Source organism: Haliotis asinina, chromosome 3 (genome assembly GCF_037392515.1).
Source record: "Haliotis asinina isolate JCU_RB_2024 chromosome 3, JCU_Hal_asi_v2, whole genome shotgun sequence".
Lineage (NCBI taxonomy): Eukaryota > Metazoa > Mollusca > Gastropoda > Lepetellida > Haliotidae > Haliotis > Haliotis asinina.
In genome coordinates, this window is record NC_090282.1 from 52,631,092 (window position 1) to 52,657,244 (window position 26,153).

Genomic DNA, 26,153 nt, shown 5'->3' on the forward strand with positions numbered 1-26,153 from the left:
CTTATCTTTTCTTAGGAGGAGCAGAATATGATGTTTGATGGGTCAGATTCCTGGGTCAGATGTTAGGGCAGCAGATGATATATTCCTCAAATAAATGAGTGAAGATATATTCTGGCTGGTAATTGTTAACTTAACTATCCTGTGCTGGCTGTATGTAAAGCCTGTCAGTCCTTGTCTCTGCCAGTTCACTGCAGTTACAATAGGTACATTCTACCAGCAGTCTTACAGTGAACATGTACCAACTAAAACAAAAAACTTGAATCCAACAATTGAAGTAGTGTCTGCAACTTTATGAAAGTAGATGTGTATCATACTGTTAACATCCTGAGGAAGAAACACTGATTCAACACTGATAAAACTGTTGGAGCAGAAGAAATAATGAATATGTCACAGTCACCTTAGCTGGTCATATGTCCCCATGAATAGGAGAACCAGTCTGAACACTGTTACCAGAAGTTGTTGCCATTGGTAAAGTTCTTGAAAGTCTGGTGCTTCTTCATCTTAGGTCCCACTCATCTTCCCTGCTCATCACAAATGTTTTCCATTGGGTCCAAGTCTCAGAAACAGGAACATGTATCCCTGACATCAACACCACAGTAAGATAAGAAGTTGTGAGGCAGAACTGCAGCATGGGGCATGTCATGCTAGGTGGTTTATTTTGTTGAGTATAGATGGAAATATATCATATATGCTCACTCCCTGTGAAGCTGACATGAGCTCATCTTTGAGAAGTTGTAAATCTTGGCTGGTTGAAGCATCATTATGTTGTAAAGATAAAGTTACTCAAGTTAGCAGCACTTCTAGGCCAACAGAGAACATCTCAGCACTCCTTTGCACAAAGGTGCTGGAGGAGACAGACCTGCTGATCTCGGAGGTGCAGATGCCACTGTAGGGGCGCAGCCATGCTCCAATAAATGTTGTTAAATTATACTCAAATGATAACTCCATTCATATTTCAATCTTGATGCACAAACAATAGGGCTCAGAAAAACCAGTTTGCCTGATGAAAAGTTACAGAATAGTTGGCAGTGAAAAGGACATCTAATGAAAATGAGATTTTTTCCTTTAAGGTCATGAGATTGGGCATTCAAAGGAATTTTGCTCATGAATGAGATAATAATTCTATCAGATATGGACAGATACAGACCGAGTAAAGTGCGACAAAAGAAATATCATGCATACTTAGATGTAGTCAAGATATTTATGCAGGTCAAAACTACATCCTGTACACATGATGTTTTGCCCCACAACAACTCTTTAAGTACAGTGAAAACTAAGCATAATCATAAATGATGACAATGGCAGTACTTTTGTTATCAAAATACAAACTGAATAACAATTAGTGACAACAGAGGGAGACATAATAGTCAAAAGGAAACAGCAAACATGATGTTTGAGATGTCATAATGTCTTTGATGTAATAGTTGTAGACATATGGTTTCAGAGTCAGAATTGACTTTAAGATTCTACATGGTTTGACTCCATCCTCCTTGTCTGAACTCCTATATCCATATGTCCTCTCACGCAGCTTACACTCAAACACAAACGATTACTGGTCATCCCATCCTACAAACTGATAATGAGCATGAAGTCCTTCAGATATTGATCATTCTTTTATTCTGCATCTGTGCTTTTGAACTCTCTCCCTTGTGCCATGAAAAGCTCCGACACAAATGACATTTTTCAATCCAGACTTATAAACCATCTTTAATCAGGATATTACTTATAATTTCAGGAGTATATATTCCAGTGTAAATATTCTGTAGCACTTGGAGCATGCCTTTGGGTGTGGAATAGGTGCATTATAAACAAGCAGTTATTATTATTATCATTATTAGTAGTAGTATTATAATTGAACAAACCTACACTGAGCTACAAAGCAAGGTTTGAAAATTACACTTATGAATAAAGCTTATTGTTTCAAAAGCTGAATGAACATCTGTCCATCGGCAAACGTTAAAATGTTATACAACGTATATACATAATTTACAGATACAAATATCATATATATTATTTATAATGTATTTGATTTCAGCACAACTATCCATTTTCATTTACATTTAGTGCTTATACCCCTGAAGCAAATGAAGTAATATATATACACATAGACATACACATACACATACACACATACATAGTTGGGCTTTTTAGAAAGGACACACGGTGCTTTGTTGATTCTAATGTCTACAATGATCCTGTTTCCAATCCATGGAATTCTTGTTCTTCATGATGTGCACAGCTGCAGTTCGCTTATCCCCTGAAAAACTTACCATCCTCCCTGAAACAAGAATAATATTTTTATTCATTGTAAAAGTGAAACCCATGGTCTTTCAGTTCTTATAAAAGACAAAATGAACTGATTTGAAAGCACATTCAAGTATTGTCCAAGGTACTTTTAAATTACCTATGTAAAGAAGTCTTGTAAATCTTGAAATTAATGTCAGAGTAAATTAAATGCAAAAAATATGAATGGTCTTTCCCTGCATTGATCATACTTTACAATATTGTGAATACACAATGCTTTTAAGGAAGTGTACCAATGTAACACATTACATTTGGCATACTAATTTCTAATACTGTTATTTGTGGAAGCCGCAATAGCTGAGGGGTAAGATTGCTGAAATGGCATGGGCGGATCCATGAATTTTGAAATGAGGGAGGATGGTTGTTGGGGGTTTTCACCAGTACAAGAAAAAAATCTCCAGTGTGACCTTAAAGGACACATACAACCAAAAAATCAAACATACTTAAAATACAGTTATCACTTGTTCATGATATATAAAATGCACTGGTGATTGTGAAAAAATGTAATTTTCTGAATATAATTGATATTTTATATTTATCCTGACTCATGCTAATTGCTTATTTCCTCTTCCCTGGTGAAGGTAGTGGAACACCTCAAATCCCTTGAAGTTCCATGCTAAAAAGAAGTGGACGTAAAATACACTCACCCATGTGTAGCCTTCCTTTTCCCCGCACCTAGGTCATGTGATCGGCCATGCTTGTTACTCTCTCCTTGTATATCGCCCGACACGCGAATATAGGAATTCAGCATGCCTGTACGGGGCGGCTGGGAGGGCTTTTGTCATGAGTCAGGATAAGTATAAAATATCAATTTTATTCAGAAAATTACATATTTTTTACGTATATTACATATATTTTTCCTTATCCTGACTCATGCTAATTGCTTACAGAATCCGACAGAAACGGCGGTGGGTCAGGCCACACTGGATTCTGCTGGCTGTCAGGCTGTCAAAAATATGTACAATAATTTTTAACCCCAAAGGGGAACTTGTAATGGCAATAATATGGTCCTGTTTCTTCTAATATTCATTGTAGATTCTGGGGGATCACATCCAGTCGAACTTGTCTTCAGATGAAGATTTCATTGACTGGAATGAGTGACATCGAAAATAACTAGGGTCCTGCTAGTTTCTGATGCAAGTAATTGTCAAGATATTGAAATCAAGACTAGTTGCGACCCTTCTTCATGTACAAGTATCTACATTACGCGTACAGGGTCATAATCACTCATGCTAGTATGTTTAAGACATGTGCATGGACTTTCCACCAATATACTCTGTAGAGTGTCTAGCTTCCACAAGTCACAGGATAAAGTGGGTGAGTGAACTCAATGCCTTCGGGGAACTAGTTGCTGAGCAATGACAAGTGGCCCAAACTGATGAATTCCAGAGACGTCCTCCGTGGCTATGTCTTGTAGATAATGGTTGGCAAACACTGTGTTTGACTTCCAAAAGCAGCCCTCCATTATAATTGATAGCGAGCAATTTCCATGTTGCACTAGTGTAGAGGCCAAGGCCCTAACTTCGTGTGGGTTGGAAACTCGCAGAGGATCCAATCCTACTGCTTTATAAGCTGTCAATATAACAGCTCTGATCCACACTGAGATATTGTTGCGGGATACTTCCGTAGGTGTCTCAGTGGATATAGGGATAAACAGATGCTTGAAACGTTGCCTTCTAGACTTATTACGTGTGTTATGATACGGGTCTTGGTCCAAGTGAGGATACCAGTGAAATCCTTTATCTAACTGGCATGCTGGTCTGCTTGTGAGAATTAACTCAGCAAAGAGTCCGTAGTCACAAGAAGCTAATTACAATTTTATTTACAAGAGATAGAATAACATGGGTGGCCACAGAGAGTCGGTATAACCCTCTGGGCTGAGGGATAGAGCTGACCTGTGATGGGAGTCTAAACCCTACTGATGGACAGATGGAGGTGGAGACTATTTATAATTAACTACAATTGAAACAATACAAAGATTATGATTTGCTGACAAAAATGGGTAGAACCTACAATAGCCAATGAAATACAGAATAAACAAAATGGGGTGTGTCCTACACATCACTTGTGAGATGTTGAAGTATGATGTTTAGATCCCATGCTGGAGCTCTAAATCTACGCTGTTGATCTTCCAACTTGAAAGAAGGAAGTCTATTCATAGTTGACTGTCTGTCCAATCACAAACTGTCATTCATTGCTGCAAGCCGCCTGATAGGCAGCGTTGAGTCTGCTGTTAGAAGATCTCTATGTTGCCTGAAAAATCAAATGACGCTGTAGATCGTTAAACTTAGTGTGTAACAACATCTTTCCTTTGTTGAAAAAACTGTAAGTCGAATGTAGACGACTTCTTGACACTGGAATAATAAAATCATATTTTGCGCAGGGCGTTGTCTCTTGGGGACCAATCAGATTGTAGACGTGACGTCACCGGCTTTGTTTGCAGGGCGTTGTCTCTCAGGGACCAGTCAGAGTGTAGACATGACGTCACCGGTGAACAGATCATCGTGAAATCTTGTTCAAACTGTGATACCCCTGCCAGCATTTAGACTTGTCCATAACCATGCTGTTTGGCGAGCATGTAGATGAGTTAAGTGCACGAAAAAAAAGCCGCTTGAAACTGATGTAGACAAATTGTCTTCCAGGTGGATGTGTCGGAATTTCTCCACCGAAGATAATAATACCGTCATCTCTTGTGATCGGAGGTGTAGTCTGCAGTGGTATGTTGCACAAAGAATCTTCGTGACGTATTCATCATTGAGAATTCCCCACTTCTCCAGTAGAGTTGAAGACGTCCACCCACTTCAGATGGTTGTACGGGAACGGCTGGGGGTGGAAGACTCCAGTCGTTCTGAACCTGAACTTCAATAACGCCCTCTTCTCCCACGAAAAGAAGATGTCCTCTCTTCACGCAGATTGAACTTTTTATCTCTTGTTCTTTGAACCCTGGAGAACTTGGACTTAAGCAGTCTAATCAACGTTACTACCTTAAGTACTGATGTCAGTTTGCCAATAGACTTGACCATCATAACTTCTTTGGAGTCTTGAGCAACTGTCCTAGCTACCTCTTCAATCTTCCCATCAAAGAGAGTAGGTGCTGATCATGGAGCTCGATACAAAGGTTTGGTAAAGTTCTCACCCCATGACACTGTAGATAGGAGACCTTGTCGACAAAGTAAATTCAATCTCAATCCTTCTTCTGAGTTACCAACGCTGACAGGATCATTCTTCCCTCCTCATTATCCAGATTACTGAACTTTGCAATGAGAGTTTCATTGATGGTTCTCCAACAAGCCAGTCCAAAGAAAGTATGCCTCGTAGTGGTGTTGAGCTGTGCAAGCCTCTTGTCACCTTGTAAGATTTATTGCAACCTGGACTGATGATCTTATAAGCTTCTGACGAAAGGCTCCATATGATGTAGAGGAAAGCGACGCACATTGAACAACGGCACATGTTGTTGTTGAAACTTAGTTGCTGACTTAAATGTCGTAGATAACATCTCAGGAATCGTGGATATTGGGGGTATTGGCTGGAACGTAAGTGTATCAATGTTGTCATCCTTCGTCATATAGGTATTAGCTTCATTAGCGTCCTTGGATGGTGAAGCTAAGTCAAATCCATTCGTGATCCATGATATAACTTCAGAGTCCAAAAACAGGGCTTCCTCTGATGATGACGCTCAATAATGTCTATCTTCATCCCTCCATGAGTGTGAAACATTCATTCCTTGTTGACGATCCCTCCTATAAGAGTCCACGGCTAAGCGGGGTAATGATTGTCAACAGCGCTTTCGATGAACTGGGGAGAGTGACGAAGACCTTTTGCATTGATGAGTGAACCCGTGCGTGCAGTCACGAGAGTGGGAATCTTCAATGGTGTGAGTGCACGTCCTCTTCAGCCTCCGGCGTGAGTGCTCATGCCAAGCTGTAGTCAACAATGATGATGAGTGCAATCATCTTTTCTCTTCTAAACGCTGCTCCATCAGATTCATCATCTGCATTGTAAACTGTTGCATGAAGGCGCCTGGGTTGAATTGCTGCAATGCTTGTTGCAACAGTTGAGCTGTAAAGTTGTCTACTGTTGACGAAGTCTGTGTCGTCTGACGATTCTGTGTTGTCTGATGATTTTCCTGCGAGTTAAGAGGTGTAGAAGATGCCATCACGGTAGATCTAGATGATGTCGTCCGATGACTGAGTTGGTTGATATCTACCTCCTTGTGTAGAATCAACTGCGGTTCGTTGAAGATAAGACTTTCGTGAAGAGGGACGATTTCTTCTCCAACAATTTCTGCGTTGAAGAATGATGACTCTGCGATGATTTCAAAGAAGATGCTTTCGTCTTCGATGACCTAGACTTCTTCGGTTGAGACAGCCCTGCTTTTGAGGATGATCTCTTTTGAAATACAGTTGACGACACAAAGGACCCTAGACATAGCCCCGGAGAAACGCCAGGCATTTCACTGGAATGACGTAATCAACAAATTACCCGAATTTAAATCACTTGTTTTAGACATGACTAATGCAAGCCGATGTTGCTTGTCCCTAGCACATCTGTAAACAGACCGTGTATAGAGAGTAAATTCAGAATCAGACAATTTTATGCAAAATTTACAGCGATTATTAGAACATATGGGTTTGCATGTTGGGCAAATTAAATCAGGATCAACAGCCGACAGCCACAATCTACAATCTAAGTCTCAATTGAAGAAGTGCATGCTTAATAAGACATAATTATTACAAATTTACTCAAATATAATGCATATACAAATATGCGAGCAGAATTTAGCTTAAAGATCTAAATAAAGAAAGAACTTATCGCTGTATCGGGACCCTCAGGTGCCTCCAGCCGCCAATGTTGGGCGATAAGGAGAGAGTGACAAACATGGCCAGTCACATGACCTATGCCCAGGAAAAGGGAGGCTACACACGGGTGAGTGTATTTTATGTTCGCTTCTTTTTTAGAAGGGAACTTCAAGGGATTTCAGGTGTTCCACTACCCTAGCCAGGGAAGAGGAGATAAGCAATAAGCATGAGTCAGGATAAGGAAAAATAACAAATAAACAAACTTATAAACATACAATCGCTAATGCAAAGAGCAATATTTTGTACTTGGGTTTACCTCCCTCAAAACAAAGCAGCTGCGATACCGAACTCAGTCAGAGTTGGTGGGCATGTAACTCATGTGTAACGACGACTTGTCATTGGCCACTGGTTCATTTGCTGATACGCTTAGCCAGCTCTTTGTTTATGGCTTATAAGCCTGATAGGTGTTAATTTCAAATTGCATGTGGTCAATGATTGAAGTTGTGCATTGCATATTGTCATCTGCAGACAGGCAGGCAGACATACAGGTGTGAATAAACCAAATATTCAGTTTTCTCTGTGACAGAGTCTGCTTATCACAGTCAACATGTTTTGTGTTTTTATATAGCGAGTAGATTATTCACTGGTTTGTGTACACAACTGAGATTAGACTACTACTCACGACCTCATACTCTGGGCAGGCATACTGTTTCAAGCTCTGCAAACCTACACGACAGATGAGTCATGAGCGCAGCTGGGGAAAATTAGTGAATCGCTTGAACTCAGATTTCACAGGCTTGTTTTCATCCCATGTTTTTTCAACTTTATAGGTTGAATTGGCATTTTTGATGATTTGTCTCAGTAAGTGCATACCAAAAGGTATCAGAATCTGCAAAGTTGTGTTTTATGTAGCATGTGAGCTTTAAGTCATTTTGAAAAGAGGGGTATTCAACCCCCATGCCACCTTTGTAACAGTTTCTTTGTCTTGGATGACAGCTTCCAAGACTGACACAACTCAGCTTGCCAGGATACACTTCATTACACTTATTCTCACATCGGCAACCTTTTTCTTGTTGCCTGCCTTCAAATTTGTGACATCTTCTTCACATACCAGTCAGTGAAATGCCAAGTGCCAGGGCTCAGCATTCAAATTAAATTGATGGTGCATGAATTTCAAGATGTACAGAAGACAAGTTATACTCATTGAGTTTCAAAAGCATCAAATTGGAGTAGGGTTGATTTATCGGGCACACCTCCACCTCCTAACATTTGTATAGCACCTATATCCAGATCCATTGCTCAAGGCACTTTGTTTTCCCTCAATCACTGGATATAAATCTTTAAGAATGAATAAACTCAATTTTTTTTAACTCTTTTAACCATTACTTGTGGTTAGTCTTAAGCGGAACACCAAACTCATTCTTAAAAGAATGGTTTATTCATACCAAGCAACTAAAAGTCTGCTTCACTCTCGCCTGCCAACGAAACCACAGATAGGTTAGGTAACTCTGTCGCCAGAGCCCTGCAATGACATGATGTGAGGAATGATTTTCAGTTAGTTGTATAGAAAATGTGTAGGAAGCTCATCATTTTGCTGATTTCTCAACGCTGAATTTGACATGCCAATTTTTTGTGGTGCCATCAATTACTCCTTGGGGTTGGGTGACACTGTCACTATGCTCAGATTTCCAACGGACCCAATGCTTTGTGCTAAGTGGGTTGTTTGTGAGTCTGAAGCGAGCGTTGTGGAAGCCTATGGTATATATGAATCCTATGATTCGCTTCCAGGATAGAAAATGCTACTGAGATTTGTTTTCATTGAGTTATAAAATCAAGACTAGTTACTATTCATTGCTGACCAAAAGAATTTTGCATGAACGCAATGATTTCTTCCTCGGAGGTGAGGTTGTGGTCGAAGTGACAATAATATTGTAAGTAATATTATATTGACCCGCCACACTTCCAAGATTGAAACTGTTATGTTGCAAGCAATGTCATGCATAATCCTATTGTCCATCAATCAAATACATATTTTACTGCCAGTAGAAAGTAATTTTGATTTTGTAAGTCAAAATAGCATTTATCCTCAGAAAAGGTGCCACCAATTTTTTCAAATTGTGAGGTCACAGGCTAAAGTCTGGTAGAATTATTGAGATTATTGTTTGTTTTCATCTAGTTAGAAAATCAAAACTACTTTCTACTAGTAGTTAAATATGTCTTTGAATCATGACCCAAAGGATTTTGCATGACACAACTTGTAGCAAGAAGACTACTTCTTCCATCGAAGTGAGGTGGGGGTCAGAGTGACAATACTGCATGATACATTTCTTCAGCTGCTAAATTCACTTGGTTTATAAACATTCACTCACCAGTATGTAGACACTAATCAATGGACATCTTTATATTTGGTCTTATAATCCTAATTACTGTATAATCATACTTGTATGCCATTTGAAACTTAATAAAAAGAAGTGATCTGCTGATACTTATAGCGAATGTGTAACAAGAATGTAATATCTAGACATTTTTTAGTTTCATAATTAGCATGCACACCATAGTGTATGTTGTCTGTATCATTACACTTCATGATTGAAAACAGTGATTCTGTTGAATGCTACGACAACTTAATAAAAACAAAATGCAAATATTCAAATTAAAACAAATTACAGTTAAGAAGCCTTGTCAGGCCATTACCTCCTTCGAGGAATGTATCCATCAATATCCACGAAACACGAGTGATATGCCATTCATCTGCACATTTTCCAAGTGATGTGTCTTTCAACAATCTAATATACAAAATGTATCATTTCATGTTTTTCACATTGCTGTATAGTCTCATTGGTCACCCAAGATAGCACACTTGGCAACTAACAGCATAATGTCTGTCATTCCTTTAAAAAAGTAATTTAGTTACCCAATCATGAGCAATCAATCAATGTATATTTTGAAAGAAGGATGTTGTTTTTACACAGACACGACAGAGTGTATTCAGTATAGATTTGTAAATGTACATGTATAAACACTACCTTTTGACAAATCTGCATAAAAGTAATTAATCAATCAGCATGTTATCAGTTAATCATGCGATTGATCCAGACACAAGAAATGTCAAATGGGGACCTTTGTCGGGTTGCCACTAATTTATAGTTGTTATAAATTCATTAACTGAGCATTAAGTGAATGATGACAAATAACACGTGTAGCGATGCCAAGTGATTTTGACAGAATCATCTATGAAAACAAGGGTTGTAACTCGGAAACTAGGCAAAGCAGGAGACAAAACTAAATGAAAGTAGATTGTGAGAACATATAGCTTTCATTAACAGCTGTCACGATTTCAGGTTTGTACAGACCTGTAAATGAAATATTGTACTCCTTGAAAAGTAGATTAATTCTGCATAGGTCCTCATATCTATACCTCTTATTACATCACAGAGATGTGTCTGATTGGTTGAAATTTCATTCGTGGCTGACAATTGTGCACTGTTGTCAAAAAGGTTGATTTAAGATAATTAAAGATCAAAATGAGTAGGTTTCATTCATAATGATGCCAATGAGTGATTTATCTATTTGCACCTCTTAGAGTATATGTGATCTTTAAGATATGTTGTATTATCAGTCTCAACTAAACTTAAACTCAATGTCTCTTTTATTGACACCTATGTTTCTGCCTGCCTGTCTGATAATGACAATAATATGCAATACACAACTTCAATCACAGACCACATCAAACTTGAACGTAACACCTATCAGGCTGGACACAATAAACAGAATACATTGATTTATGGCTTGTGCACCTGGGCTCTGTCTCTGTCACATTATGTAATTACCCAGACAGTCAGGTGTGATACTTGTGCACATGGCATGTTATTATGTTTGTGGGTTGCAAATAAGCTGCATCCATTTTTCCCAGATGACTGGATCAGATGGAAACCAGTGCAAACTCACATTGTCAGTTTCAAGTTCTGCTTTGTACATGGACGAATGAGAGTTTCCAGTCACACAATAGTTCACCATCTCAGTATTTGTTGATTGGATTGAAAGGAAATGTAGAGAGCATCTATTTCCAAAAACAAATATCTATATATACAGTATACGACAGTAGTGATCTAAATGCGGACAGATATAAGCAGCATATATCAGAAATATCCGAGTGTTCCTGCGGTCATGATAATGAAGACGTTCGCCACCATCTCTTTAATTGTCAGAACTATACGAATCTAAGGTCAACTATGTATTTTTATACTCAAGGATATGATGTTAAAACAACTTTATACGGAAATGTTGTTATCCATGAAGAATGTATATAGAGATGTTGGGTTTTGAAAATACATGTTCTCTGAATTTGCGCTCGATCCAATAAAAAATCATGTTAGTGGAGATGGTAAACTGCTGCGTGGCTGGAATCTGTCATTTGTCCAAGTACAAAGCAGGACTTGAAACTGACAAGAGTTTGCACAAATTTCCGTCAGATCCTGTCATCCGAAAAAAAATGAATGTAGTTTGTTTGCAACCCACAGACATAAAAACATGTCATGTGTATCACACGTGCCTAATTACATAATGTGACAGAGACGGCACTTGGGTGCACGAGTCATAAATCAACTTATTTTCTTTATGTCGTATAGTCTGATAGGTGTTAAGTTCAAATTGCATGTGGTCAATGACTGAAGCTGTGTACTGCATGTTGTCTTTAGTAGACAGGCAGACATATAGGTGTGAATAAACCAGACACTGAGCTTTCTCTGTGACAGAGACTGCTTACCACAATCAACAAATTTTTTACGTAACGAGTAGATAATTTACTTGTTTGTGTACACAACCAAGATTAGACTACTGCTCATGACCTCAGACGCTGGGCATGCATACTGTTTCAAGCTCCGTGAACCTATTCACTGTGCATGCATTATGGATGCAGCGCAGCACAGATGTTGAAAACAGTTTTCCCCCCCGTGCTGGGGGGAAATTAGTGAAACGTTTGAACTCCAATTTCGCGGGCTTTTTTTTCATTGCGTTTTTTTTTCAACTTTATAGGTTGAATTAGCATTTTTTATAATTTGTTTCAGTAAGTGCATACCGAAAGGTACCAGAATCTGCAAAGTTGTGTTTCACGTTGCATGTGACCTTTAATGTATATTATGTCTGAGGGAAAACATTCATTAACGATGCATACCATGCATTAGTAGTTTCCGGATTAGCAGTAGGATACACTCGGTTGACTAAAATGATTATAAAACAACCGACTATAAAACTCAACTTCGATCTGCAAGGTATTTTTTATGCTTACTATGAACATTGGTATGGCGACGGCCACCAAGGACGTTTTGGTAAAGCAAGGTATTATACCTGAAAATATTTTAAAGTATTAAATATAATATGGCCACAGTAGCAATGATGGCTGGTGGGGCTCTCATGAATGCCCTAGCATTTTCCGGGAGTAATTTTCTATTTTCACAATTTGGAGGGTCAGGCGCCACTGAGGTAGAAGCAGAAACGAAAATGACACGATAGAGCCATAGAAAAACTACAGGCATCACAGGCTGAATACGCTATGAGATGAATGAAGAAACTGGATTTTATTAATAATCATCTCCAGCGCGAAAATCATTCTGTTAGAACTCTTAAGGATGTCAATGAAGCTATGAAAGAATACCATGTGTTAATGGGTAAACAACTAGAACCATTAGGTAAAGAAAAAAAAATTTCTCAGTATTACACTCCTTCAGAGGGGCGAAAGATCGTGAGTTGGTATTCGTGGTACTGGGCATAGCAGCGACTGTGTTAATCGTTAAACAATTAGACTAATTACACAAAATATTATATAAAAAATGAGGACAGCACCATATACTTGTCAATGGGTACTTATGGGGAAAGCCCATGGCACAGATAAAAAACTATTTCACCTTATTTATGAGAAGAAAAAAGACTACATCAGCAAAGTTAAACGTTTGTTAAGGATAAATGTATACATTTTTTTCATCACTTTGGGATGATTTGTCATTCCTCATGAACAAATCTTCTATGTGGTCCATTTTCCAAGAAGTACGAGTTAGGTTCCCCGTATTTGATATCCACTCTATCGATATTATATGTTTTCATAGACCATACAGGATCTGTTGCACATTTACGGGTGTCTCCCTCGTATTCACCTGGTTGATATAAATATCTAACAAGTGCGCGATCTGGAATTTTTTTTTTTTTTAACTACAGAGTGTTGCTGCCTCTGATACAATGGATTTCATCCAGATTGCTTCCACTGGTCCCTTATCAAGTAGTCTTGTTACTTCGTGATTCATAAAGTCAATCACCTGAGAAAGTCGCACTACCCATTCAGTGTTGGGGGCCTGCAGACAGCTGGGGGTGTGGGGTGTCCCCCATTTCTAAGTCACATGAATATTGGTGTGCAAACAAATGTTCGGCTATGGAGCAATTGAATCTGTCAACTATGGCTCGACTTCGATGTTCTCCGGCTGCACCCCTCCTTACCTTGGTATTGTGTTTGGCAGTTGTGACACTGCACCCATAAATTCCCTACCTTGATCGACTTGCAACTCTGAGGGCCACGTCAGCAGACTGTGTTTGTATATGTGCTCGAATCTGTGGGCTACTTGAGTTGCATCCTTCACGGTTAATGGTTCGGCTACATCTACAACTGTCAGGGTGTACTTATAGGTTTTACCTCTGACTGTGTCGTGTGGAAGAAACAACAGGTCAGCCTGGTGAACTTGATTAGGGATATGAATACCAAATTTTCTCCTGGGTATATATTTTGGTGCAGGTAAGTGTACTTGCAATATAGCTTGTTTCTGTAATCAAAACCAAGCTTTGGCTTTTTCTTCCGAAACACGTGCGGCTTTAGCTAATTTTTTAATAGTGTCTGTTCCTTTCCAATATCCTCGCGGGCTGTAGTAAATTTTCTTCATTATATATATGTTATTTAAATATTTTTATGCCCGGTCCTGCGGACAGCCCCAAAGATCATGCAGTGCCCGTAACCGCAGGTATTAATACCACTGGAGGCTATCCATAATTTTGTATCCATTGGTGATAGAGACGTCTTACTTAAAGTGAACCCATATATCTTATGCCCATCACTATGAAGAGTGTTCATCTGGTGTTTGAAAGTATTTTTCTCAAATAGAGCCTGTTTGTACAGGATATGCTTGATATGCGGTTTTACCACATTCTTTTCCACACCTTTGGCCTTTCTTATTTCAGCATCATCTGCTTTCTTGATAGAATACATTGTAGGTCTCAATCCCACTTATTCATTCATCCTTCATCTTACCTTAGACCTTTTTGTTGACTTGACTGTACATAGGATGGTCTCTCGGGTAGTCACTAATATCATACAGGTTTATATTGGTATTCATATCCTCATACACATCCTCTGTTTGAATCTCTATTAATAATGAATCCGTATCCGTATACAACATTTCACATCTGTCTCCATACTGCTTCTTTAGCACATTATAGTAAAAGTCATACATCAGGTGTTCGGATAAGTCTAGAATGCTCATACCTATGTAAACAGGGCGATTAAGTTTAATGTGACTCTTTTTGATATGTACAGCTGCCAGGTCATCATTGAAAATAGTACTTCTATTGTACGCTATCAGTTTCCTGAGTTTGTCTTCCTTGCTTGACTGGACTAGCTTCACATTAACTTGTTTTCTTAAATTCTCCATCGTTTTTCAGAATTGTGAGTTGTTCATGAGTTTATGCAGGTTTTTCTCAAAGTTGTTGGTGCCAGCTTTCTCAAGTCCGTGTTCATCCTGATAAAGGGTTCCATCCAGGCGCTTTGATCAAAGTATTCTATGTACTTTAGTAAGCTTCATGCCCAGAGATAAATACAGCTGTAAATTATGGTAGTGAACAATATACTTTGGTTTTTTTGTCATCAATTTAGGCACAAGTTTTTCTACATTTGCTAGTGGACCATTCATCAGGTTACGTTGATATTCAGACATCCAGTCTTGGTTAAATCTCAACCTTTCAGGAGCTAGGGAGTAGCTGTTGTGAGATCTATGCAATTCCTCCGGGTATTCTAAGTCCACTTTGAGTATATAGCCCTAGTTTGAAACCAGTGTAATGCTCATGACATCCATCTGCTGGTCAGTCAACCATTCAAATCCACACGTAGGTAGATATTGACTCATAGCCCAACCATATAGGTTGTTAGCATCGAGATAGAGTAGATGGTTCGAAGGTTTATTAGGGTTGTAACCTGTTATATACTTGTTATTAGCTTTAGCATAACGTTTTGATTTCATGAATATACCACCATGTAATCCTTTCTCAATAAACAGATGCATGTTGTAATCAGTAAATAATTCTAATTCAGTTCAGTAAAGCATCCCACGAGAGTCCAGGACACATTTTTCTAAATATCTCAAAAACATCAGCTAACAATAACACATCTGTTTTCAAATATAAATCATGGTAATCACCCATATTTTCACAGTTTAGTTTTTCCCATACCCTTTTAGAATGTTCAAAATCATCTTGTAAAACAGATGCATCTGAAAGCTTACTCTAGAATTGGTCAATTGGAGGTAATTGTGTCTCAATAAACTTAGACCAGTTACCCATGTATTCATACCGGTAGATTCCCTTACGTAACAGCAAAGATCTAGTTTCCTCTTCCATGTAATTATTAGTTATAGCCAAGTCGTTAGGGTTATTTGCCTTGACCAAGCTGTCTAGAGAAGACAACAAAAACTGAACACTATCTATGAATCTCAACCTATTTAGTGACAAGGATATATATCTTTCCATGTTGTTTGGAATACATGATATGCTCCCTTTGACTTTTGAAATAGTTTGCAAAATTAAGTGTCAATCATACCTGCGTAGATTGTGAAATACCACTGGAATGTGAATAAGCTTCGGATTTATCCTTAGCTTCAAGTTACACTCATTGTGAGCTGCACCTCTGTATTTACTTGTAATATGACAGTGATCTCTAACCGAATCCCCATTCAGAGTTTTACAACAAACATGACAATGTGTGCTTTCATTGTGGGTTTTTATATCTTCTTGCGTCATATACATTGGAATTTTGTTGTGTAATTTTTTTGTAATCTTTTTCTCTTCTTGTTGTAAACGTTTCAGAAATTCTTCAGCTGCACCTGGACCTCAACAAATAACAGGAGGGTTAGTTTGAGCATCGCAATGTACAATCATATATCCTAACCCACATGCTTCGTGTTCTTGAACTTTTTGAGTGAAACTTTTATCAGGGGATTGTGCTACTGCATCGATTGGTTTAATGATATCTTCAAAGTCAGCATAGATAATATATGGTACTGGCATTTTATTTTTGTGGTTAGTAAATTCTAAAATATTATTCTTGTCTTTTGGCATATCTATTTGTACAGCTGTCTCCCCTACACCTAGGTAATCATCCCTATGTGAATCAAGTAGATCTGACCTAGAAAACCCATGAAGGCACCTTTCACAAAAGTGTTTCTTTCCACCGTGCTTCGATTAATTATACAACAGTAAAATTCTTTATAAATGTATAGTGACATTTTTCACCTTGTTGTACCATAAATATATCAATTATTTTACGATCATCCTTATACAATAAAGGATTTATCCTGTGTACTACTACGTTTTTACCTTCATGTCCGAATACATTTATAGCTAAGTCTGGATTTTGGTTTTCTATCTTTGGGACCTGAGAGATAGGGGTGGGTTCATTCATACCTTCCCAACTGATACCATCATCTTCTGGGTAACTAGAAAGTCTGTCAGAATTTTTTTAAGCTGGAAATTTAGCTGATCTTCTTGCTATCCTCCTACAATTAATACCAGGGTTTTTAACGTTAACCATTGCATGTTTTTTTCTTAAAATATTCAGGCAATGTTAAGTACTTTCCACCTCTCAACGGTACATAGTTTGCTATATCCAGGTAAACCATGTTAATCTTATCAACAACCCAACCAGACCCCCTATTAGTGTAACATTCTAGTGTTTCTCGATTTTGTTCAAATGATCTGTCTATAGCAGAGTTGATAGTGTCAGGTTGCGTTGTAACTTCTTGAATACCTCTGAAGTAAACATTGGTGTATTCAGTTGTTTCATTTGCCTGTTGTTTCTCTAATACCATCTTTAATGTGAGCTGAAATTTAATAACTCTTAAATCATTCATTTCTTGGCTTACTTTAGCAAACACCAATTGTTTTATATCTTCAACAGCTATGTTTCTTTGAACTTACATCTTCCAACCTCTCAAATATTTTCCTACAGCATCCTCAGTAGGCGTGAATTGTAATTCTATAGGTTTTTGCTCCCTTAGTAATTCGATGAGCTCAAATTTTCTCACACGAGAATAACCTCGCATTCCATGCACACAAGCATGTTTTATAAGCTCTTTCACAGATGGTGTTTTTTGATACTTTAAACCTAACAAATCTAGTAACTTGTGTTTCCTCATGCGAGAATAACCTTTAAGGCCACATTCGCGTGCTTGATTTTTCAATTCAATCACTGTAAACATGTTGCATGCACAGTGATTATATTATATGTGAAACAATTCTCTAAATGGTTGATTGTGTAATCTGATACTATAGGCTTGTAGGTCTCAGTGCACACAGTTCAGCTGTGTATTGTTCATACCCTAGAATTTCACATTTAGACTTTTATGTTTTTACTTAGTATACCATGACAACACACGTAGACGATTTAGTTACCGCTTGTGAAAAAGCAATTGAAAATCATACTTTATCTGACTTGTTAACTTTTGATTGGGATAGAGCAATAGCAATGAATGACACAAGTTATGTAAAAATTCATTTCGAAAATAAACTACTTAAACGATTTAGGTTCAAAAATGAAATTCAAGCAAAAGAATTATATCTAAAAATGATAGACCTTATGGTTTGACTATCTCAATAACAAAAGCACACACAATTCCACAGGCCCCCCTAAGTAATTGAAGGAATTACAGCAAATTTGAAGGAATTGCATCTCAAATGTAAACAAACGCAGCCCACTCACGAAACAATTGCAGCGATATCGGTAATTTAGCGGTAATAACAGAAATACATCGGCCCTATTGGAAGCAATGTCGGTAATACTGGAAACACGCTCGGCCATCTTTGGAGATTTTTCGGTCGCGAGCGCAAAATCACACAGCAAAACATGGCGTCGTTGGAAGAAGCACCCATCTCGGTGAGTTTTGTTTTTAGTTCCTACTATTATATTTTTATACGTATCCATCTTTGACCACCCGTGTTGAATGCGTTTAGGTATGAGGTGTTGTCGGGGCAATAGCTTATGTTTTTAGGAAAAGATAGTCACTCTAGGAGAGAGTCACGAGTCATGCCCCTGGAGGTTGTTTACATCTGAACATTGAAGTCGGGTCGATGATTACGAACGTGCGCTAGATATAACATCATTCTTTTTGTAAAATTTGTTTAAATTTGTCAATTGTACTTCATAGCAAGAAAAATTATGGCTCATAAACTTCTTCATGGCGCACGTTCATAATGTTCGTAATCATCGGCACGACTTCAATGTTCAGATGTAAATAACCTCCAGGGCCATGTTTTGCTGCATGAGTTTCCGTTCGTGACCAAAAAATCTCTGGAGATGGCCGTGCGTGTTTCCAGTATTACCGACATTGCTTCCGATAGGGCCGATGCATTTCTGTTATTACCAGTAAACTACCGATATCACTGCAATTGTTTTGCGAGTGGGCTGCATTTGTTTACATTTGAGATGCAATTCCTTCAAATTTGCTGTAATTCCTTCAATTACTTAGGGGGGCCTGATTCCATATTCAGATGAAAAACCATGTGAGGCTTCGTTATTTAAAGCTATTTCATATATTTCTAGGGCAGTTAAAAAAGAACTTACAAAAAAGTGATTGATAAAACTTTATATTTTCAAGACAAAGAAAAAGATACTGTTTTATCACAGAATGGAATAAAAATTTATAATGGTCAACTTTCCACACAAATTCAAACAACTGTTAAAAATGTAAAAAATGGCACCCATTTAGATAATCCTATTCTAAGAATTAAAATACACAAATTACCTGGGTAAATTGGGTAAAATTATATGATAAAAGTGAACCAATTATTATAAATGGTAAAACATCTGGTTAGGATCCATTAACTCATTAAGGCCGAGAGGCGCGTATGTGCAGCAAATTCATTAGCTTCTCACAGCGAGAGCTGCGTATTGGGGGTAATAAAAAGCACCTCTTATTCAGCGAGAGCCGCGTATTGGGGGTAATAAAAAGCACCTCTCATTCAGTGAGAGACTCGCATATGCGTTTTACATATTAAATTCGTACTGTACCTACTATTTCAATCAATTTAGCAGTAATGATCAAAGATTAGCTTTTCTTACGAGAGAGGTTACTTTCTGTGTTAATCAGAAGAACTATTAATGTGTTTTGATAGCAATTGCTTGCAATGTTGGGGGCTTATACAGGCAAATGAACACATGTCTGTGAGAAAGGGGATTATGAGATGTTGCTACAGGAGGTAAGTGTTTGTTACTCATCACTGGGAGTGAGATACTATGTTTGCACATTGATTGAATCAACGGTGACAAGGTTACAAAACCTTCTTCTAAATTAAATCATTCATTCGTTGTAATAGTTCATATAATGAATCGTAGACATAAATAGCAATACCGTATTACACCCACTTTCGTGTAGATTTGACATAAACCAAGTTGCTAATTTAGACCTAACTCATTTGTGACTATAGATTTTTAAAGTTGACAACAATACATAATCGAATATGAAGTGATAACTCTTGCATCTACTCATAACATACATATATAGTACACATAAACCATACAAAGGTAACTCAGGCATTTTGTTCAAGCTGTTTCATGTTGATTTGAAATGTGATTTTTCAATGCAATTTACATAAGCATTGTGTAAGAAACTTTTGTATTTGATCTCTGTAATTATCTTATCCAGTGTAATGATCACGTGTATCAGATCTATCGTCAATAAAAGGAGGATAATATATCAGTTACGGAATTGATTCAATCAGACAACATTAAAATAAGATATATGAACACCTCTTTCAACCTCCAAATAACAGCCTCTGGCCGAATGCATGTCCAGGTAAGGTTTTGTCCCGTGACAAGTGTGAAACAAACTAATGCTCTGTTATATCATAGGACAACCTTTTTTGTGGAGTCACGCCCATTGTCAAACTTCTGAACCTCATTTGCTTTCAAAACAAATATAAGTATGCTCATCTTCATGAATTTTTGGGGAGATTCAACTACAAGTGTATACATCACAATAAATCAGTAACGTGTAACGTTTTTTAATTCTATAATACATGTACTTGAATTATGATATTTATTCGTAACAATGTGCAATTTATATTGAAATGTTCAGCAAGCTATTATGTTTGATTGATGTACAAGTAGTGTGCGCAAAATGTATATGCAAATAAATACTATCTGTACTCAATGGTTGGATTGGGTTATCCAGGGTAAAAATAATCGGATTGTAGCACTTTGAGCACTTCAAAGAAAAAGAAACTCGTGAAAGTGCTTGTTAGTCCTACGTGTACATTACAGGCATCCTTACAATTATGTATGTTCACGATACACAAACTTTTTCATGATAGCTAGAGTTGATAAAGCCAAAATCTAGCATATTGATTGTTCAACGATCTAACCAATGGTCAATCTGTATCCAAGCTGACCAGTGATCGAACGTGCTCTACAGAAATTTAGTCCACGCCCCATCACCTGTCATTTCCTATGTGACAGGTATCTCATGATATGATTGCTCATAGATAACAAATCTGGGACTATATTGAACAGCTGAGTTACAAAACGTACTATTCAGGAACTCTGATGACGCCAATCCCATGACCCTTTGTCTTTATACGTCTATATGTATGTTCATGTGATAACGTATATTTTCTGCGTTAAATCTTGATGAACCAAAGAGACAAACTGTGAATCTGTTCCATGTACGTCAGACACTAGCTTATTAGTACTTACCTTAAAATATTCAGTATACACTAGCAACATATCAGAGAAAACGCTTCTTTCATAGAAGATTATTAGGCATGTGCAATAATTCTTCTTTACTGCCATTGACATAGATGTTTTGAACAATTTAACCTCACACAATGATATGAGAGGGACAATTTGTTTAAGTATGTCTTACATACAAAGAATACAAACATGTGTTAAAAAAATACACATGCACACGACACCAAAAGTCTACAAGAGAAAGTGTAATAAAATTACGTAAAACGTTACATATATGACATGTATTCACTCCTGCTTTCTTTCAACATATTCCTTTAGAACCCAGTTAAACAATCAGGACTTGCTCCTATGACGAGACAGTTTACTGTAATCTCCAAAACCTGCCAGGGATATCATGTGTGAATAGTCCTAATTAGTATCGCCACAGCCAGCCAGGTAATCAGCACGGGGCTCCAGGTGTTGAGCAGTGAAGTGGCTCTCGGGCTTAATGAGTTAAGGAAAAATGATAAAGACCCTGATCAGAATAATATGCATAAACTTCTTGTTAAAGGATCAAAATATTCAGGGGTGGTTGATGTTAGTTCTTAATGTATTAATAGTACTGGTACTTCACTTGGTGTTAAATTAGAAACAGCGATTGTAGGAAAGGGTGAAGATAAACATAAAGATAATTAAGATGAATTACTAAATGATGAAACAGAACAGAAGGTCACTGATAATGAATATTTAAATTGATCTTATGTATATTATGAGTTATACAGGGTGATCCATAACCACTCATAGTGCCTTTTTATCACTAATTGTAAACTTTTACATGGAAGATGAAAAGTGGTTGTGTTATGGTGTTTATAAATTAAGATGGGTGAGGGAAGGATAGGTTATTATATTATGGATTATATAGGTTGAGCCAGAACAACCTTTATCTATACTACTGGACTGAAGAAATAATTCTGTTTAGACAGTGTGCTGGATTGTAGAGTTGATGACAAATGTACAAACTGTAGACTGGAGTGAGATTTTATGCTGGTGTTTACAACTTGCTGGACTGGACAGATGCTGGTTTTGACAGTTTCCACTGTACAGTTTGTATAGTTAACAATTTCTTCTACTGTATATGATGCAATGTTTCAGTGTGGATTCTTATACTGTTATCACACTTGCTTGACAACAGTATATGAATCCATACCAAAACATCACATCATATACAATAACAGAAGTTATTATCCATAGAAAATCTTACTTCCTTATCACTTACCATGCTTCTGAAATGTCAATCAAACACATTATCTCTATATATACACAATGACCCTTCTGCATATTGGCAAATGAACCAGCCAATGAAACGCCTTCATTACACTTAAGTGCACAATCACACACTCTGACTGGGTTTGGTCTCCCAGGTGATTTGTTTTAAGGGACGTAAACCCAAGTTTCTACAAAATACTGAATTTTTTATTCACAATTATGTGCTTATGATTTTTTTATTTGTTTTTCAACAATCAGCAATGTATATTATATGTGTTAAGATTGTGTATTTCCTGTATATTTTTGTTATTAATTAAGTAATAACTATTCTTGGGTCACAACGTTTAGTGTTTTGAATAATTATCATGATGGGTCACATTTTGTATAATAGATGGTCAGCATTTTTAAGAACCTGGCAGCAGGTTTTCTGGAAATTATCTGCCCTTGGCTTTTTATTTGTGTACTTCTGGGCAACATTATTCACATGTGGGAGACATCTCTCCATGGTCGTATGTGCCCGAACTTTTGGGAAATGACTGAATATATGTATAAAGGCTAGTTGCCGTGTTGACGCGGACACATTCACTGGAGTTATCATCATTAATATCCACCAATGCCAGAAACTGCTGTCAGACTCGCACTAAGACTTTGGTGAGATTGCTATATTATATTTTATATAATATTATATATTTTAACAAAATTGGGGGCTCTTCCGGAATAGAATTCATTTGACATTTGAAACCATTTGTGAAATTTATTCCAAACTTTTGCAATATTGCAACAAGTTAATTGTGGAACCAGCAAAATGGTGTTTAAACTTGAGAAGTTTGCATTGTCCCCTGACTATGAGACAATTAGTCAGTTCTATTGCAAATTTCTTCACATCTCAAACTTGATGCCAAAACCAGCAATGAGTAAAACATCAGATTTTGAAAATTGTGTTGAATCACTACATTGATGAGGGAGTTTTTGAAGATGATGTTTCGGAAATGGTGCCAGAGGAATATTCAGACTTGTTGGAAATGAAAAAATTAGAATTGAAAAGGTTGGAAAAAGAAATGGAAATGAAAAAGTTTGAGATGGAGAAAGTACAATTGAAGAAATTGCAAATTGACAGAGAAATTGCACTGAAAAAACTTGAAAACCATTCTCAACCTTCAGATTCTTCTTTATTTGACATTGCAAGGCATGTTGTGTGGCAACCCACTTTGTAATAGAAAGTATTTGTTTACTTCTTTCTCATTAAAAGGGGGTACAAGCCAGCATTGTGGCAACCCATTTTGTAATAACAATGCCCTTTGTAATAAAACTTTCTAGGTCCTAAAAAGTTTCGCACTTAGACAATTTTATTACATAATGGGTTATTACAAAACAGGTTACTCTCGAACCAACCCAATTTATAATAACAACGCATGTTGTAATAAAATTTTCTAGGTCCAAAAGAGTTTTGCACTAAGACGTGTTTATTACATAACGGGTTATTACAAAATGGGTTACTCACGAAAATAATATAATCTTCTTAGTCCAAAAGAGTTTTGCACTTAGACGATTTTATTAGAAAGCGGGTAGGTAGTTTTGGATTAGCCCAGAATGACTGAAAATCAAAGTTGAAGGTTGAAGTGTCCAGGTGAACACAATATGGCTTCTACATCCATAACTTAGTGTAAACTTAAGCTTGAACCTGTCCAATGAGAGAAACTGTTAACATTTCTGCATTTTCTGATAGTTAATTGGTGAGAGATGGTGCACTCGCCGCCCAGCCAATAAAAATACCCATAAGTTTAAGTATTTATTCAGCATTGAAGGCATCATGGCCCAGATTACAAGGTTGAAATACAAATTTCTGTGTGGAATGCTTTCAAGTGATTTCTAAGGGTACGTAAGGACACTTCAAAATGAAGTGAAATTCATCTTCGACAGCCATGTTGTCACACTTATCAACATATAAGGTCAGATCAGGTTTTCTTTACTTTATAATGTTGGTTCTGAATCTTCACATTTTGAGAAAGTATGTTGAACTTGAATTTGATAATATATATAATTTTGTTAGTTAATAATGATTTATAGGAACTCTAATGAACTATTGATCTTTTTACACCAATGTTGAATTTCTAAATCTATGCATTGTTGTTCAGACAATCTTAGAAAATATTTCACATCTCCTCAATCTTGGTGCGATATAGATATATCAGAATCCAGTTTTTAAGAGTAGCATTCTGATGTGTGACACCCAGTTTGTACTGCTGTGTTCATCTTGTTCTTTCATCATAGTATAACAAGCACGCAGGTACCTGTTCGCATTCATACACATAATCAGTCTGCAGCAACAGCGAACGCATTTACAAAAGTAATTTGCAGTGAAGTTATTCCGCCCAACCTCTACCAGTACTGCGCTGGATGAACAGTATTAACTTATACCAATACTTATCTGTTAAAGAAGTCACTTTGGACTTTATCAATAAATGTACAATATATGTACAACCCTAGATTTCACAACCACACAAAACAATTGGTAATATTTTAGTGTCAAACATTTTAGTAACTGTTTTAAGTTACATATCAGAATAGCTACGAAATATACTAAATATATGAAAACACGCTTTCCTTACTTGCAAAGTAATAATTTCACATGTGCATGTCCATACTTGGGTGGGTATTTGTATTGTGTAGTTACTGACATTTGCATACCTTTGTCGACTCATTTTTTTCAATCCTTTTGAGATAGCCACCACTGCGAAACACAATAATATCTGACTTATCTAAATTTACTTCCATGACTCATTTATTACAGAAAGATTCCAAAACATTCCATTTTCTTTGTAAATTAATAACAGAATCTGATACCAGGACAATGTCATGTGCAAAAAGCAATAACCTGATGGCATGGCTTCCCAAAATTACTATTCTCTAGTTCTGTTTCCAACTCATTTTGAATAGGATGAAGGGTTTAACGTAAAGCATTGTCTTACGCCGCATGACGTTGTGAAGACACCTGTACGGCGAGAATCAATCTTTACAAATGCACAAACATTTTTATACGTAACATATTCTTGATTACTTGAAAATATTTCCAATGACACCCTTTTCCTAACATTATAGAGGAGTACCATATATAAAAGTGAGTACCATATATTTTATCCTGGGCGTTGTTACACCGCATAGAGCTTATGGTTTAAAGTGTTTACTTGTAAGTTGTATACAGTGATTGACAACGTTTACAGTGAGTTATATTCATTGGCTGAAAACACATAACAGACTGTCGTTCACGTGACGCCTAATGACGTTGTAAATGACGTCAAAGTGATGGTCATTTCAGCATTATCAGCCATTGTCAAGTAAAGAAACATACCATATTATGCCATAGATGAACTCATGAGATGATACCGTAACGTCACAACACTTTTTGACATGGTTTACCCAAAATTTTCCCCGTTTGACTTCAACTGACACATAAAATACAACACATTTAAAGCCTAACTATTACAATATTTTGTCTTCATTAGTGATACATGTATATATTTACACATGAAATTAGATGCTTTATCGCATCTAAAACACATATCCATAGCTACTATTATAACATATTCACATCAGTTTGAACAATGTACACATAACTTTACCACATTGAAATTTGGTTAACAGATACAAACAAATATTACATATAATAACCTACATATTCATTACATGAAACACACAGTTGTTGAATATCATATATCTTAGCGTTAGCCACATGTTTTCCTTAAAATAAAAAATAAATAAATAAATAAAATGAAAATAAAAAAAACTCTGTTACACAGTTCTCCACTTTGTCGTGG

At 37.0% G+C, this 26,153-nt stretch overlaps 1 protein-coding gene and 1 long non-coding RNA gene across 4 annotated transcripts in view; one reads left to right on the forward strand and one right to left on the reverse strand.

The window, feature by feature from the left end:
* Positions 1 to 26,153, forward strand: part of LOC137278155 (uncharacterized) — an 84,334-nt gene that overhangs the window by 11,040 nt on the left and 47,141 nt on the right. The gene's annotated exons all lie outside the window — the stretch shown is intronic.
* LOC137278154 (zinc finger C2HC domain-containing protein 1B-like) overlaps positions 1,540 to 26,153 on the reverse strand; it is a 174,637-nt gene continuing 150,023 nt past the window's right edge. For both annotated transcript variants that reach the window (XM_067810324.1, XM_067810326.1), the window contains one exon: positions 1,540 to 2,278. In XM_067810324.1, the coding sequence (XP_067666425.1) occupies positions 2,267 to 2,278 (12 nt within the window). In that variant the 3' untranslated portion in view covers positions 1,540 to 2,266. The remainder of the gene's footprint in view (positions 2,279 to 26,153) is intronic.